The following is a 16,866-nucleotide window of genomic DNA, read 5'->3' as shown; positions in this document are numbered from 1 at the left end:
GAAGTGGTACGAGTCGGCGGAAGCGGAGGTGCACCTAGAAGAGGGAATGGAAGAAAATGATTAGGGACGGGATTAGGAAAGGGTGGTTTCCTTTTACCTTTTTTAACCTTTTAACTTTGGTTTTACTTTGTTTTGATGGATCCAGCGCCCGAGTTCGCTGAGATATGTTATTTCTCCTTGTCATTGGGTTGTTTCTGGTTGAGTGTCGTTCTGGAATCTCCTTATTTTTTGGTGTTCGTTCGTGTTCGCTTTTGCTCTTGTTTGTTTGTTTGCGTTTGTTGTTTTCTTTTCCTTTGTTCTTTTGTTTGGTTTGTGTTTTAGGCGGTCGGGTCGGCATGCGATAAGTCTTGTACTTCAAAGCAATATAAGTTTCTTCTTCTTCTTCTTCTTGTATTCTACTTTGGGTTATTACTTTGGGGGATTTTCTTCGCTTCAATACAAATACTTTACTCTTCGTCCCCGTTACATCTGCTGTCCATCATGCCCTGTGCATCCGCTGCTGTGGTCTTCGCCGCTCTCCTGTTCCTCGCCTCGTTCTTCTCGGTTAACCCGCCGACCGCTGTCACATCCGTCCTCGTATGGACCTCTGTCCCCGCCCACGGACCTACCACCGCACCATCCCTCGCCCTCGTGCGAGGCCTGTCCCTTTTGTCAGGGAACCTAACCATGTCCCTCGACCCCTCAGCTTCTACCTCGCCCATGATTCTTTACACTGTTCCAGTTTCCGTCATTTCAAATTCTGCGTGGAGTTGGAGGCTGACGCGGTTTTTGCGTTCAACGGACCAGTAGACGATAAGGATATCGTCCACGTAGATGGCAATAACAACTTCTCCTGTTTTGTGAATAAAGACACAAGGGTTGAAGTCCGCCTTTTTGAATCCCATTTTAAATAGCGTTTTGGAGAGACAAGCATACCATTCCCGAGATGACTGTTTAAGGCTGTAGATACATTTAATGAATCTGCATGCTTTGCCGGGAGTAGGGTAGCCAGGTGGAGATTTCATGTAGATTTCTTCCTGGAGTTCGCCGTATAGGAAAGCACTAGTAACGTCCATCTGATCGCATTGGCCGCCGGTTTGAAGGCAGCGAGCAAGAAGCAGTCTGATGGATTCATATCGGGTGATGGGAGCATAAGTCTGATTAAAGTCTTGACCAGGTACCTGTGAGAAGCCTTTTGCGACAAGTCGGGCTTTGTACCGAATGGGGTTGCCATCGGGCCCGAGTTTGATTTTATATACCCATTTGCAGTCGACCAATTTTCGGTGATCTGGTATGTCAACCAGATTCCATGTCTTATTCCTAGCGAGTGAGTCAAGTTCAACTTCCATAGCTTTTTGCCATTTTTCGGAATCAGGACTATTGATCGCTTGGTGATAGTTTGTTGGTTCAGTAATGGTGGTATCATACTGAATGTTGTATCCGTATCTGACGGAGGTTTCCGTTCCCTTACTCGGTTACATCTCGGTTAATCACTGTCTGTGTCAACATCATTGTATGGGGTACGTTCAGGAGCGGCTTCTTCTTCTTCTTCTTCTTCAGATTCGTCGTTGGAAATTTGTTCCATAGTTTCTCGAAGCATCTGTTGGTTAAACAGGTCTTCGATATCGGAATCTGAGAGTTTCGCAGGTGGTGTTGGTGGACTTGAGGGTGGTTCTTGTTTGATCTCGATTTGTTTTGGTTTAGGGGGTATGTCGGTTTTCATTATTTCGATTTCTTCCCCTACGGATAGACCTTTAAACCTAAAATGACGAGAGGGAACTACTTTCCTTTGTGATGGTATATAAACACGGCAGATCTTATCAGAGTCTCCATAACCACAGAATTGTCCCGTGATTGCCCTAGCGTCCAACTTTGTTCCAGCTGGTCGTGCTTCGACAGGTATGTGAATGAACATTGTTTCACCGAAGGATCGGAGATGCCCAATGAAGGGTTTCTTGCCGGTGAGTGCTTCATATGGTGTCATATTCGGTAGTGCTTTATGCGGGAGACGATTCTTGACGTTTACATTGTGTTGTTCGCTTCTGCCCATAGATTCCGTGGAAGATCGTGGTCGAGCAAGGTGGATCGTGCCATTGTTGCTATTGTTCTGTAAAAGCATTCTGCTGTTCCGTTTGACTCATGGGAGTACGGTACAGTGAATTCATGCTTTATGCCTTTGGAGGCAAAGAATTGTTGGAGGTCGTTGGAGATGTACTTGCCACCATTATCGCTTCGAAACCGTTTAACCGTTTTGTCCAATTGATTTTCCATGTATGCGATGTACCGTTGTGTGGCAGCTGCTGTATCTGACTTCTTTTTAAGGAAGTAGAGGTGAGCGTACCTGGAATAATCGTCGATGAAAGTAATATAGTAACTAAAACCGACAAGAGAAGGAGTGGAAAACTTGCCGCTCAGATCTGAGTGGATTAGTTCTAGTGGTTATTTAGATCGTGGTTTGGTAAGAGGAGTGACATGAGATTTGGTGGATTTGGCGAGTTCACATGTGTTGGATATTTCCACATGACCTGTTGTGGGGAGAGACTTTGGGTCGGTGACCATGTTACGTAACCGGGAGAGTGAGGAAGCGGGGAGATGTCCGAGTCGTTGGTGCCAGTCATAGAAGCTGGTAGCGATGGAGATATGTGCGCAAAGTTCTTCTTGGTTTCAATGATGTAAAGACCAGTACTATTTCCGTTAGGCATCCCAACGATTTCCTTGCTGTTTGGTTTGTAAATGGTAAAGCCATTTTCAGTCCCTGTCGTTGTGAATCCCTTTTTGGCAATACATGACCAAGACATTAGGTTGGTGTTGCCGAGTTCTGGGATTAAAAATACGTTCTGCAGAGTAATGGCGCCATGTGATCCGTTGATGGTGACGTTTCCAATTCCGGTTATCTGTAGCTTTCGCCCGCCGCCAACAGTGACTGTTTTATTGTAAGGTGAGGGGTTGATAACCTGAGTTCCGGTTATGTGGTTAGTTACACCAGGGTCAAAGATCCATGCCTTATTGTCCGATGTGGAAGGTCCTGCAACGAAGCCAAAGTAGTCTTCCATTGTTTCATTCGAGGTGTCTGAGAAAGTTGTGAAGTCGAAAGAAACCGGCATAGTAAATACATCAGCTTCTTCGAGTGCGGGGAGGCCAGGGAGGTCAGGAATCCAAGAGAGATCTAGTTTTGTGTGAAATGCAGTACCGGACGCGACGTTGAGGTTGCCAGATGCAGCGGACTTCTCTTTGTCTCTGAAAGCTTTGAGTTTCTGGCAGTCTTTGTGCGTGTGGCCTTTTGCATATTCACCATTCTTGGTGCACCATGTGCATGTGAGATCCTTTTTGTCTTTTTTGTTGTTCCGCGCCTTGCCGACATTGTTGTTGCTTCCATGTCCTGGGTTTCCTCGCCTGACGTTGTAGGCTTCTCCAGCCGCCTGTTCATCGTTGTTGCGTCGTGAGTCCAGGTCCAACAGCTTTTCATAGACGTCATCGGAGGTGAGTTCGGGCTTGGTTTGCAGGTTGTCAACGACTGATTCAAGGGATTCATACCGGAGTGAGAGGAGTAGGAAGGATGCCTTTCCTTCTGAGACTGATGCGAGTTGGTGAAGGTGGTAACTGAGTGGGTCTTTGGTTTTATCCGTAGAGTTACTAGTTCTAGTGAGGAGAGATGACCAAAGAGTATTGAACTGGATTAGATGTTCTTTGATGCCTTTATCAGGCGTATACTGTAGGGTTACAACGTTGGCAAGAAGCGAGTGGAGGGAAGATACAGTTTTCCGATCCAATCTGTCCTCGAGTTGAGTTCAGAGGTGGTGAGCGGTATCGGCCGGAGTGAGCGTGAGAATGACTTCAAATTCAATGTTGGATTGAAGGAAGACGACGGCGAGGTTATCTTTCTTGTTCCATTCGCTGATTTCTTCGGCGTTGTCTGTGGTTTCTTCTTTGTCCTCTTCTGCTGGTGTTGCTGCTGCTGCACCTTCTGCTGGTTGTTCTGCAGTTGGTGCCGCTGTAACCGTAGTGGTGAACGCAGGACGCTTACTCGTACCATTGACTAGATTCCACAAATCGTAAACTTTTAACATGCGACAACCGAGGTCCCTTCAAACAGTGTAATGGCCTTGGCCAGACAGCTTGCATGGTAAAGCGGGAATTTTTACGCTGTTGTTCGACATATTTTTAAAGTGAAACGATAGAGTGTACTTTTGATAGTAAAAATGGTTTGAGTGTTTTTTAAGCGTAGATGGTCTCCGGGCTCATAACCTAGAGAAAATGTATATAGAGAAGTATATGAATTGAGCGTTATGTACCGACTAACTAGAGGGGGGGAATACCCCATATTTATACTAAACAAAGGTAACACAAAAACATAGTAAACCATAACCGTATAAGTAATAGAAAGACATGACTAATAAATACCGGAGAAAGAATGAGTCAAAACCCGTGACTCATAGTGACAAATGAGAATCTTCGAATACTATGAAATGTGCTAAGCGTACTATTTCAAGAGGATGAGGCTTCTCCTCTATAGAATAAATACAACCATAAGATACTCCCACGGTGTGGCAAGAACACAAATAGACTACAGGTGGGGCAGAGATTTGGACTAGGAGGCTCGACCTTCGATTTGGAATCGCAATTCTTTAGATACAGCAAAAGAAAGCCATCTCAGCCATTTATTCCAAGCGAAGGCACAGGCAATATATCCTGTTAAGGCATTACTATCTTGCCGATCCTTTTGTAGATCTTGGCCATGGCCAGCAACGTTAAATCGAGGCATTGCAATCAGCAAGCCACACACCGATAAGATCCAGTTGACGAAAAATTAGGGAAGATCGTTTGTCCTAATCCTATATGGTTGGGGACACCTTGAGATGGAGGGTGCGAAATTCGGTTTGAGAATTAGGTTAGGGTTATAGGGTTAGGTGGGGTAGGAGCGGGAAGCGGGTTAAGGGAGCCAGCAGAGCTCAGCAGCTGAGCTACCATCACTCCCCATCACCCGTCATCACCATCACCTACCATCACTCCTAGGCAATCTCATCCTACTCCGTAATGTATTGTTCCGGTTTTCCTCACAACGATAGCATGCTAATTGTAGGGATCTAGTATGCCAGTTTTATCAAAAAGGGCGAGACAGCTGAAGGCAGCCCGCTGCAGCAAAAAAGTGAAGTGGAGCTCAGAGGACCACATTCACATACCCCAGGAACTACTAGACTGGTTAGATGATGACAGTGAAGAAGGGTATTGGAACGTTGTACAAGGCCTTTGCGCTGCTGAGGACCCTTGTGCTGCTGAGGACGGTTGCACTGCTGAGGATCTGTACACTGCTGCGATCTATTGAGAAGGTTACGCGGATACTTCAGATGGGGAAAGTGAAGAGGATTGCGAGTTTACAGAAGGGGAAGAGGAAGGAGATTTTGATGAGGATGCGTTAACAGAGATGACGAGCCAGTGGAATTCTGAAGTTTTTGATAGGGCTCATGTCAGATATCAGCGGGTATCTAAGACTTCAGAGCGTACTCAGCAAAAACATGCGAAAAAGCGGAATGAGTTGGAAAAGGTAGAGAGCGGGTGTAGAAGGCTTAGTTCTCAAAGACTACTGTTAGGCGCGATCAACAGTACTGTTTGGGGAATGCCAATGCTAAGCGATAGTTCTATAGCTTTTAAAGGATTTAATATTGTAGACCGGATTCCGCTCGCTTGATGGTTGATGATACCACTAAATTGAGACAGAACCGTCTCCTATTTCTACATGTTGGAACCTATGCCAAGGCCCGCTCTCTAGTACTAATAAATAATGATAATAGATTAATGAAATCAACCTGAGGATAACCCCAATAGAAAAGCGCCCCCGCATAGTCCCGTTCTCCTTTTTAATTCCAACATTTAACCTTGAACCTTGGAAATGCCAGTAACCGAGCTGTACCATACTATTATCCTATACCTGCTTCCCAAACTGGGACTGCCTGCAGCTGTAAGCTCCACTCCTATTCTGTTCCGGGTGGGTTAACCTAATTGTAAGTGTACTGTCACAGTAGCCTAATCCTAGTATAGTCGGATTTCATGGATGGACTAGTGGAGGTACGGGGTTACGAAGAGTTGGATTAGTCAGAAAGGTTCTATTGGGTTCTATCGGGTTCTGTTGATTGTTAATGTATGAGTCATGTCGGATTTGTCATCGCTGGGATTTCTTTGAGTATATTAAGGGGGGTTGTTTGTACTTTTTGTTCTTTTTCTTCTTCTTTCTTTACGCAACGTCTTCTGTATCTACGCTGTTTACTGCTATATAATATCGTCCTCTTCTTCCTTTAAGAAGACCACCGCCTCACTTCCTCCGTTTCCCGTCGAAACTTACCAACGCTAGAGTCCCATAGTACCCCTATTGTGAGCTCCCATACCGCCCCCTATTACACTCTTCGTACCCTGCGGAATACTCGCTACTGACCCCTTGAGATCGGACCATGTGCTTCCCCACTACTCGATACCTTTCTATACTTATCCCTTCATTGCCTGACCGTTCTCGCATTACAACATGTTACTCGTTTTCCTCACTGTGTTTCTCCTTTGCACAGCGTTCCGTAATCCCTATAACACTACTCCCCCTTATTAGACGTCACCCTCGACCGTTAAAACCTCTCTATAATAAAAATCTTTTGGGAAAAGTCATAGAGTGGAAAAGGTATCGAGGCTAGTCCTTACTAGTCTATTGCTATTTTTGGGTCCGTTGGGCATCTATCACTATGCCTTAAATCCTCGTTTGGGGTCGAGGACTTTTGGTTAGTTGTATATTCTCATCCCCCAATGCCTCCTGAGGCTTGGATGTTACCAGTCGTTTTCATGTATTCTGTTGCCTCTTGAAATAGTACGCTCATCACGTTTCATAATATTAGAGAATTCTCATTTGTACTTATGAGTAACGGGTTCCGACTCATTCTTTCTCTGCATCAGCAAGCTCAGGTATTACCCAATGCTCTCAAAGTTTTCTTGAATGCTCTCACAGTACGGTGAATGCTTTCAGGGTACGACGAATTCTCTCACGGCACGGCGAATTTTCTCATGGCAGTGCGAATGCTCCTATGAATGTTTCAAGGGTACGAATAGCGAGTATTCCACAGGGTACGAAGGGGGTAGTAGAGATTGGTGTGGGAGCCCGCAGTAGAGGCCCTAAGGGACTCTAGCATTGGTAAAGATCAACGGGATAAGGGAAGCAGCGGCGCGGTGGTCTTCTTGAGTAAAGAATACTAAATAATATTATATAGTAATAGACAGCATAGGTACAGAAGACGCTGCGTAGTAAAAGAAAAAAAAAAAAAGAGAACAAGAAATGAGAACGAAACCTCCTAATATACTCAAGGAAATCCTAGCAATGACAAATCGAACGTGACTCATACACTTACGACCCACAGAACCCTATAGAACCCAATAGAAACTTTCTGACTAATCCAACTCCTCGTAACCCAGTGTATTAACTAATCGATCCATGAAAGTAGCCCCTCCCTTCAAGAGCGAGCCCCTGCGAGCCTTAACCTTAACTTTTCCTTCAAAGGTCCAGGTTTGTTGGGGTAACGTATATGGAAAGTATCAACGGTAGTGGTATTGTCGTCATATGCGGCGGGTTCTCAGGTGGGGTCGGTACAGCCTGTCTATTTAACAAAATATTACTGACTATTATTTTTTGTTTCCCGTGAGTCCAAGATTTCTTCAACCGCATACTCCTCCTCCTGTTCAACAATAATGGGTCTCAAGGGGGCGAGTAGCGAGTATTCCGCAGGGTACGAAGAGTGTAATAGGGGGCGGTATAGGAACTCGCAATAGGGGCCCTAAGGGTTTCTAGCGTTGGTAAGGGTCAACGGGACGAGGAGGAAGCGAGGCGGGGGTCTTCTTGAATAAAGAAGAGAACGATAATATTGTATAACAATAGACAGCGTAGATACAGAAGACGTCGCGTAAAGAAAGAAGAAGAAAAAGAACAAGAAGTACGAACAACCCCCCTTAATATACTTAAGAAAATCCCAACGATAAGAAATCCAACATGACTCATACATTAACAACCAACAGAACCCGGTAGAACCCAATAAAACCTTTCTGACTAATCCGACCCTTCGCAACCCCGTATATCCACTAGTCGATCCATGAAAATAGGTTGGGGTGGTGGTTGAACTTGACCAGGGACAGGATCATTTGCAGCAGGGTCTAGCAACGATACATGGAAAACGGGGTGCATTTTCATGTTCCTACGCAGGTCGACTCGGTACGCATATGGTTTCTTTGACAGGGAATGGTACCAGCTTCACCCATCCCACACATCTTCTCCAGTTTCCTCCATCCATCAATAAATTAAAAACAAAAAGTAGAAGAGGTTTTCTCCATCTATGCAATTAATGAATTGAACAAGAAAAAAATAAAAAACTGGATTTTTCCGTTCATCATGAGACTCGAGTGATAGCGTATGACCCACCGAGTGACGTACTGTATCCGAGTGATCATTCATGACTTGCTCATGTTGGGGCCTCTGTCTGCTGACACCCCGCAGGTATGAACGATGAATTGACTAGGCTATAGACAGGGATAGAGTCTGCTGGGCTGTGGCTGGAGCTTGAGGCTGACTGACTGTTGTTTGCAATGACAGGTACTTTATTTCTGATTAACAAATGCCGTTGATATAGATAGGACGAAGATATGGTTGGAATAATGGTGAGCTCGGTCTTGTACCCCTCTGTGAACCATCAGTAACTTGTAAGAGAGAATAGACTAGTTAATATAAGCCATACCCCATCTACCCGCTAGGTTCTTCAACAATAGTTGTTTGTTATCTGTATCCTCAATGCCGGGTAGGAATAGTTATTCAGAAAGTAATCAATTTTGAGATACGAGCAGGTTTTAAGAGAAAGTAGGAATAGCTCGTACTCATCACTCTGTTTTATTTTGCCCCCCTCTATTTAGTTCAGGGGTTGAACAGAGTGCTCGGATGTCTTTGATTACTTTTTTGGTCATGATTTATCACTCGGTTTTCCAAATGGTTCGAGCCTAAGCTCGAGCTATTCCCTCCTATGCTCGAGCCGGCTCAGGCTCGTCCAAAGTAAAGGCTCGTAAAGCTCGAGCCGGGCTGGCTCATGGACCACACTAGACCAGAGCACATGTCAAATCCTGGATGTCAAGTCTTTTGGTTGACTAATTGACTAAGAGAACAAAACGGGGATATAGGATGCCCGTACACGTGACAGCCCGATGAGTCAGTGAGTATAAACACACATTATTTCCTATTAAATGAACCTCAGTTCGCATACCTCCATTTTCACACCTAGAAAGCTAAGCGTTAGTACACTGAAATATTCACTACATCGGTTTGCCCTATATAAAGCTATAAAACTGGCGTTAATTCATAAATTTCACCCGGAAAATATTGAGTATCCAGTGAAATATGAAAGTTTCAAGTTCATCATCTTTCAGGTGAAGCCCGTAAACCTTTCACTGATCAATTGAAAACAATTCTTCCTTTCCATAATTTCGAGAAAGATACATGTACAGAATAGAAAAGGTACGGAAACAATAATGATAACCCTCTGCTAGCTAATCTAACGCCGTTCATTCATCTACAATGCATGGACAGGTACTCCCAAGTCTTGATAAATGCGCTGCCGATTGTTTCGAAGAGTCGGGAGATGCACTTGCGGGCTTTATCCACAGCTCCAATAAATGAACCTAGCGCCTCCGAAACCGAGTCTCTTAGCCCTCCCCAGATATTTCCCAATCCTACGGTTATCCTTTTCCATATACTCAATGATTCCCTCTGCTCCTCTTGTGACATGGTTTCCATCTTCAACGAAATCTTCTCTTCTGTCTCGTCCACGCATTTGTTATGGCTCTCTTTCAGCGAAGCGCAGTATTTTGCCAGCTCTTCTTTATAATCGATGGGCTCATCCTGCCCGCCCCGAAGTCTCCTTGCAAGCTTCTGAACACTAGCTAGGAAATCCTTGAATAATTTCCAGGAGCTGCGTAGGACGTTCTTTGCGAGTTGAGCCAAGAGATTAGCGACTCCGTGAGGAATTTCGTCAGTCGGCGGTCCCTCCAAGTCTCGAAGCTTTTCCTCGAGCCGTCTTCTCTCAGCGGTAGGTAAAGGTGCAGACATGGCCGGCGCTGTAAAGAGTATAGTGAGCCTTTTGAACGGGGTGTGATAAAAGATAATAAACGAGGAGGAGAGGGGGTCTATACCAGGAAACTGTGGAAGAAAGGCTCAGAAGGTGTAGTGTTCTCGCTGATGATGGTTCAGAAAGGAAAGGAGGGGTAGTCTCATATAATTCATCAGGCGTGCAAGCTTGGCATCAGACCTGACCATCTTATCGAGAAACCCAGCCCATGCAACGCAAGTAGAACAAAGCCTGTAAGACAGTTGACCACCTACTCTTCGTATTTCATATGATTCTCTGATACAGAGTAATTTAAGACCTTGGCGAGTAGAGCGTGTCTTCTAAGTAGTGAAACTGCAAATACTTCTAACGATCCTCAGGCATCAATTTTTGCGTACCTTCTATTGCTGCTTTGATTGGCTAAAACTTGCGCCGATCATGTCGATCATTCAGGCAGACCAAGTGCAGGGTTAATCACTGTACCTACCTGGGAGGGCTGAGAACTAGGCTCAGAAAACATAAATCAAATCGGTCGTGAGGTGCACACACAAATAGGAGTACAGGGCGGGGTAAGAGATACTCCACTTTGACTATAAATCTCTTGCGATTGACACCCCTCCGCGCACACAGCTACACTAGGGGAGAACGTCAACCCCAACTTGGATCGAGAACCGATAGCCTGCAAAACCCGTAGAGCCTTTTGTTAATCGTGTGATAATTGTTCTTCTCCATGTCTGTCCGTCTCATAAATGAATGTGTTTTGCTCAGTGCTTACGAGTTACATAGGATTGTGCCCATAAACCGGCTACCACTCCAGGGAGAGGAGTCCAAAGTCCCCTCCTCATCATCAACTTGCACGGATCCCACGGTCTCCCTACCTTGGCATGCCAGGCTAAGCATACAGATCGATAATATCAGGGGCCCCCCGTATCCCGATGATGATGATTTTAATCCAACCCATCCAGCGTATGTCTGTGACCTCAACCAGATCTGCTCTGATGGCATCAAACAACAAGAATCGGTACTTCAAGAATACTTGGACCCGCTATGGGAAATCATTGGTTCACTTCAGGACATTGAGGACCGAGAGATGAAGGTTCAGCGGACCTCTGATGAACTGAAGCTCAGACTTCAAGGGATCACCGATATGCTCTTCAGCGCCGCTATCCGTTACATCGACAACCTTGATCCCCGCGAGCAATACGCAGCGGTCGAACACTGGAAATTGACCTCGGAAAGACTGCGGCTTTTTGTTGCCTCCGTACTTCAGATTAGCACAAGGAACATGGCTGAATCGTTGGACGTGGCCAAGAGGATTTGGGAAGGGCGGGCCAACACGAGGAGCATGGTTCAGGCGGAGCGTGAGAGAATTATATTGGAGTTGGGTGAGCAGGGTATATCTCAACAATTATCAGATATTTGACTGTAGTGGTTTCCGTTGGTAATTTGTTCTGTTGAATTCTGAGACATTGATGCTGCGATTCGTTAGGTTCAATACGTACATATCTGAAGTACTAGTGTGAAACATCAAATGCACTTTCACCCATTGAATTTAACACTCGCTCGATATTTTCAACGTAGTGTTTCCGGATCGGCATCCCGTCCACATCTACCAAGTGAATTGATACAGTTTATATCTTAAGCAGGAATTTCCTCACGAAACTTCGCTCAATCCACTCATCGTCACTCTTTCCTGATTGACGGATAGCTAGAGCGATCTATTCAGTTGGCCTATTGCGGGGAATGGGTTAAATCGCCTATCAAGCTCGCATATGATTCCCACTCCGGCCATCAAGTACCATGACTTTCACGGAGTGTTCAGGACACTTTATAGGTCAAGTACAAACACCTCTCAAAAACGACATCAGCGGGCACCCGGCTTCAGTGTTTGCAATGGGATATCGGTTTGGCGGTAGGAACTAGTACAAAACTAAATAATAATGAGACAGTTGGTACAGTTTGAGCTTCAGGCGGTGGTGGTTATGCCAAGATATGATGCACCCTAACCCGATACAAACCAACTAACTAAATGGTACGGATCGGAATATTGTTTTTCCACCGCCTTCGGTAGAACCTTTGCCGCTCCAGAGCAACATTTGGCTCTGAAACACCCGCCAAGAACCCTAACCCACATACCATCTAGATAAATGGTATTACCGGTTTAACCATGCTGGAAGAGGTAGTTAAATAGTTGGTACAATTTTGAGTTGCTTGTGGTACAATTAGTACAATACGGTGACGTTTTCATACCAGGTTTGTACCATTGCAAACACTGCCCGGCTTCCAGCTGCAGGAATATATGTGGAGGGAAAAAGATTGAAAACTTCGAACAACCTTCGGTCGAAATTTATACTCACGAAGACATCACCATCCAAACAAAACACTTGATGAGATCGCCGAGTTAATCGGGTCCAGGAATTAAGCTCACTACTTGGTCATCGGGTGACTCGCGGAACGGGGCTATCAGGTTCTATAATTGCCTCCTGTACAGCCAGTGGTTCGGTGGTCTGCAGATCCGTGGCATCTTAAGCATCTCAGTACTCGGCCTCACACACCACGACTTCATGCACTTTATGCTCCAAAGATCGACAGATCGTCCAAGACCGTCACCCAATAACAACCGCGCCGCTCCGAAAGGCATCAGAACTGACATCATGAACTCGCATTTTCGCATATAAAACATCGAAGAGGGGCCTCCAATAGAGAGGTTTCACAGCGAGTTTTCAGATAAGAGGTGCGCCTACAGGCTGCGAGACCTATGCGCAAAAATAAACAAACAAGCAGAGAATAAAAGTTAGGTTTCGCTCCTTGAAGTGCTCTTTGGCATCCGACAATGCGCCAAGTATGCCTAGAGTGAACTGACTACTCTGCTCTGGGAATTCTTGTAGGTGTAGGTATGCGCAAACCTGCATTGTCTGATGCAGCCCTTAAGCAGATACATCCGCTTATGATATACTGATGCTTGGTATCCGACAACGAAGAAATTGACCTACTTGCGCATATGATGACTTTATGCGCCCTAACTATGCGAAAACCCCGTTGTCGGACGCTGCGAAACCTCTCTAATATATCTCTCCACAAGAAAACATCCCCCCACACTGCCTGAAACTGGCCTTTGAATCGTGTGAGCCACGTTGCTTCCCACCTATGTTACTCTGCCATTACTCCTTCATGACGCTCAATTTGTGGAGAGCTTTTGTAATGTTGGTGTGGAGGGAGGTGGTACTACTACCCTATACGTTCGGGTTCAGGGTTAGGGCTATGTCAGGATTAGGGTCACGGTTTGTGAGGGATTAAGGAGTGCGGTATAGCGGGTGACGGCTGGAAGGGCATTCTGGTTTTAAACCTTTTGCCACACAAATGACTCCTAAAACTACCTAGCAGCCCATCTTTTGGTGCTGCAATTTGAAACGAGAATACCTTTCCAGCTGCCACCCGCCATATAAACCCCCACGCGCTCACAGTACTCCTACATACTACTACATATTTCTCCTTTGTACTGTATTCAACAGTCTTTGTTCTTTGTTTCGACATGCAAGCAATCTGATACGCGAGGTCCACATTGACTCTACAGGGAGGCCCGTGGGCTGAAAGGCGGGCCCAGTGAAGCGCGGGGAGACGTGCGAAACCTTTCAGAGCTCATGTTTTGCAAGAATAGGCGACTCAATACAGGTAAAGTACAATCCCGCTATATCTATGTGATATCAGTATGTTGGGTTCAGGGTTAGGGCTTCCTGTGGCAAGCTTGTTATTATATTATTTAAACTGTGTTCCCAGATGTCATCTGATATCCCTGTTCACTCTCAACCACCAGATCATCAAGGGGCGAGCAAATAGATTAAGAGTTGAGAAAATTGTAGTTGGTGCGACTCGCTGGGTCTGGTCAGTGCTTCTTGAAGGGGTTGGGGGTTAGTTTAGGGCAAGCAGGCGCCGTTACAAGTTCTAACCGGAGGACATTTCAAAAGGAGATATGCTTAAAACCCCCCAGAAAACCACGGGGCTGCAGAGTACAAATATTCTTACAGGCGATGTATTCCTATACAGTCTAACAATTGGATATATACCTATATGATTGGGCGTGTAAGTAGCTTTATAGCAAGTGATAATTTGCACTTCGAAAGCCAAATAACCATATATGTATGTACAAGGGACGAGAAATCGTACCCTTATCGCGTGGCTCTCCCTCCCTATAGCGGGGGCACTCTTCTAGAGTAGCTAGTACTGAGACGCGCCCTCATAGCGAGAATCTACCTACACGCTGCATTGGCTATGCGCACGATCTGGCAGTGATCCACTTAGAGTAGGTCGTTACAAATCATCATGAAAAAGCCACCAGCGCCACTGTTTTAATTTTACCTTCATGCCGCCAAACCCCCTTCTGCATACAGAGCTCCTGATCAATGCCCAGCATCTCGCCCCCGACGTCATGAGTCACAGGGCCCCACTATTGCTAGCCAGCCCAGATCCCGGGCACCAATCATTGGGGCCATCATTGGCCCATCCACACGCACCGGGCCCCACCCACAGCCCACAGGCATACATACCTACATATATCCATATATCGGGCTGGCCCCCACAACACCGCGCTCCACTCCTTCCAAGGCAGGTACATGAACGGATCCACGCCTAAGCTGCGTCTCGCCTAGAGTAAGGCTTAATCTCACCTCGCCGGGTCTCCTTGCCACCCAAAGCCCAGGGAGGGAAGGCTCATCCCCGGCCCCCTCACGCCGGCCCCTTTATCTTTATTCCAACAACAACAACAACACACACAGCGCAATGTAATAAGAACGCCCGCCCGCCCGCCCGCACCGTGGAGTGACTTTACTGTTCACTCATCATCATCATCATCACACTCACTCTTTCACTCGCTCGCTCTTTGCACACCTCCAGTCTTTACCGCCCCGCCCCACTCACATTACACCATGGCCCGCCGCGGACGAGACGAGCGCTGGCCGCACGCGGCCATCATCACACTGCGCACCTTCCAGCTCATCTTTGCCGCCCTCAACCCTCTCTTCTCCGCGATGTTTGGCAGCGGGTACATCCCTCCTTCCCCCTCTCCGCGCCCCAGAATTAACAAAACACAAAAACAGCTTCTTCCTCTACCTCTTCGCCCTCGGCATCACCACAATCATCTACATCATCACCTGCCTCATCTGCTACTGCTGCGGGAAGATGCACCCCCTCTCGCTGGCCATCATCGACTTTATCGGCTGCTTCCTGTGGGCGTTTGGGGTTGCGAGCGCGGGGTACGGGTGGTATGGGGACGGGTATGGGTATGGGGGCGGGTCCGGGCTACTGACGGTTGCGGTGGCGCTGATTGAGCTGTGGGTGTTTCTTTCCCCTTTTTGTGAGCAAGTCGGGGAAGGAAGAGAGGCTAATGAATGTGTGTGATAGGTTCTTCTTTATCGCGACGACGGTGATTGCGGGGTTGGTGGTGAGGGCGGATAGGAAGAAGGCGAAGCGGGCAGCGGCGGTGGTGTCGGTGTCGGTGGTGCCCGGGAGGGTGGAGGCGGCGGCTTGAAGAGGAGACGGTTTTGTGAGACGGTTTGTATGCGGTGCAAGTATGCTAAGGTTTAATGTGTAATTGTGACTTTGACTGAGCGCGAGTGTGTGTGTAATTTCTGGTGTGTGATGCATGTCCGGGGAAGAGTGAGAGATCTGCAAGGCCGGCGGGGACAGAGGCGGGTGAGTGCTTCGGTGCGGTGCGGTGCGGAGGGCATGCATCTCCCAGAGCTACCATGCCACAGTATGCATATACATGTATATACATAGCCCCATAGATCTAGACCTTTGAGGCAATCCTCGGCTTTTATCAGAGAAAAAGAATCAACGTAAAAAGAGAATCCCATCAGAGCCAGCCTGTTGGGAGAGCAGCAACCTGACAAGCCAATTCTACTATTTTCTGCAAAGCCCCGAATAGTGAAAACGACAGACAAATCCTACAGATATTACAATTCCCAATAGTCGCTCGCTCGAGCGTTCGTGGGTGGTCCACAGAAGCACCAGCTTTTCGTCCCTTGTTATTGATGGTAAGTTAAGCGACGGCGGTTCAGGCACCGCCGAAGAAACGGTATATATTCATATCGACTCTACTCATCTATCGGATGGGAACGTATAATTTGTTTCCAGAGATGATCTTTGTAAAGTAGAGCTAGCGGAGAACCGAGAACGTAAAGGATGTATTGTATGAACTGATGCGTAAAAGCAAAGGAGAGAAAACTTCACTCTCTCTTAATACATGTAGTTGCAGTTTAGAGGCCGGTTTAGGACAACGTCTAAACTACTTAGCATTGTGAAACGTTGAACGAATACGCCGTAATGGCAATCTGAAATTCATTTCCCTATACAATGTGTCAATTCCCCAATTGCTCAATGACTTTGATAATAGCCCACCACCACCAAAACAGAATGAGGTTAGGATAGGTCCTTCCGAATACTCCAAGAGACAATAATTGAGCTAGGTACCGAGCCATTCTCTCCCGGTATAAGGACGAGTATGTATATACTGCTTTCCTATACGTGAGCGAGCGCGACATGGTCCTTACGCAATATTTATAGCAAGTTAACTCGGGTTATCAGACGCTGAACAACTGAAATACCCATGAACCGTTTTCCTTTACTTGGGGCGGCGGGAGTCACACACCACAACTACTTTCAACCCCGGTGTACCAGTTGCCAGCGTGCCTGGTTGCAAGAAATGCCATGTAGCTAGGATTTTGGGAATACACCAGGCTCCATGGCAAGCACTATCACTCCTGAGCTTTACTATTTCGCA

General features: G+C 46.4%; 5 protein-coding genes across 5 annotated transcripts; 3 read left to right on the top strand and 2 right to left on the bottom strand.

The window, feature by feature from the left end:
• Positions 1–446: 446 nt before the first annotated feature.
• On the bottom strand, positions 447–4,046 carry H6S33_003727 (uncharacterized protein; the record flags this gene model as incomplete). The annotated part of the gene is made up of 6 exons (XM_044835101.1): positions 447–639; positions 712–1,445; positions 1,487–2,078; positions 2,129–2,396; positions 2,549–3,755; positions 3,813–4,046. 6 exons carry the CDS (start codon positions 4,044–4,046, stop codon positions 447–449), a joined length of 3,228 nt encoding a protein of 1,075 aa, XP_044692088.1.
• Positions 4,047–5,183: 1,137 nt separating this feature from the next.
• Positions 5,184–5,396, top strand: H6S33_003726 (uncharacterized protein; the record flags this gene model as incomplete). The annotated part of the gene is made up of 1 exon (XM_044835100.1): positions 5,184–5,396. One exon carries the CDS (start codon positions 5,184–5,186, stop codon positions 5,394–5,396), a length of 213 nt encoding a protein of 70 aa, XP_044692087.1.
• A 4,154-nt stretch (positions 5,397–9,550) lies between these two features.
• Positions 9,551–10,090, bottom strand: H6S33_003725 (uncharacterized protein; the record flags this gene model as incomplete). The annotated part of the gene is made up of 1 exon (XM_044835099.1): positions 9,551–10,090. The coding sequence occupies one exon, from the start codon at positions 10,088–10,090 to the stop codon at positions 9,551–9,553; it is 540 nt and encodes a 179-aa protein (XP_044692086.1).
• A 728-nt stretch (positions 10,091–10,818) lies between these two features.
• On the top strand, positions 10,819–11,511 carry H6S33_003724 (uncharacterized protein; the record flags this gene model as incomplete). Its single annotated transcript, XM_044835098.1, has 1 exon — positions 10,819–11,511. One exon carries the CDS (start codon positions 10,819–10,821, stop codon positions 11,509–11,511), a length of 693 nt encoding a protein of 230 aa, XP_044692085.1.
• A 3,499-nt stretch (positions 11,512–15,010) lies between these two features.
• On the top strand, positions 15,011–15,612 carry H6S33_003723 (uncharacterized protein; the record flags this gene model as incomplete). The annotated part of the gene is made up of 3 exons (XM_044835097.1): positions 15,011–15,126; positions 15,182–15,415; positions 15,486–15,612. 3 exons carry the CDS (start codon positions 15,011–15,013, stop codon positions 15,610–15,612), a joined length of 477 nt encoding a protein of 158 aa, XP_044692084.1.
• Positions 15,613–16,866: the final 1,254 nt, after the last annotated feature.

The sequence above is a fragment of the Morchella sextelata genome (genome assembly GCF_020137385.1).
Source record: "Morchella sextelata strain SCLS chromosome Unknown scls_15, whole genome shotgun sequence".
Taxonomy (NCBI): domain Eukaryota; kingdom Fungi; phylum Ascomycota; class Pezizomycetes; order Pezizales; family Morchellaceae; genus Morchella; species Morchella sextelata.
The sequence above is the reverse complement of the archived record's forward strand: the minus strand, read 5'-3'. Positions and strand labels throughout refer to the sequence as shown.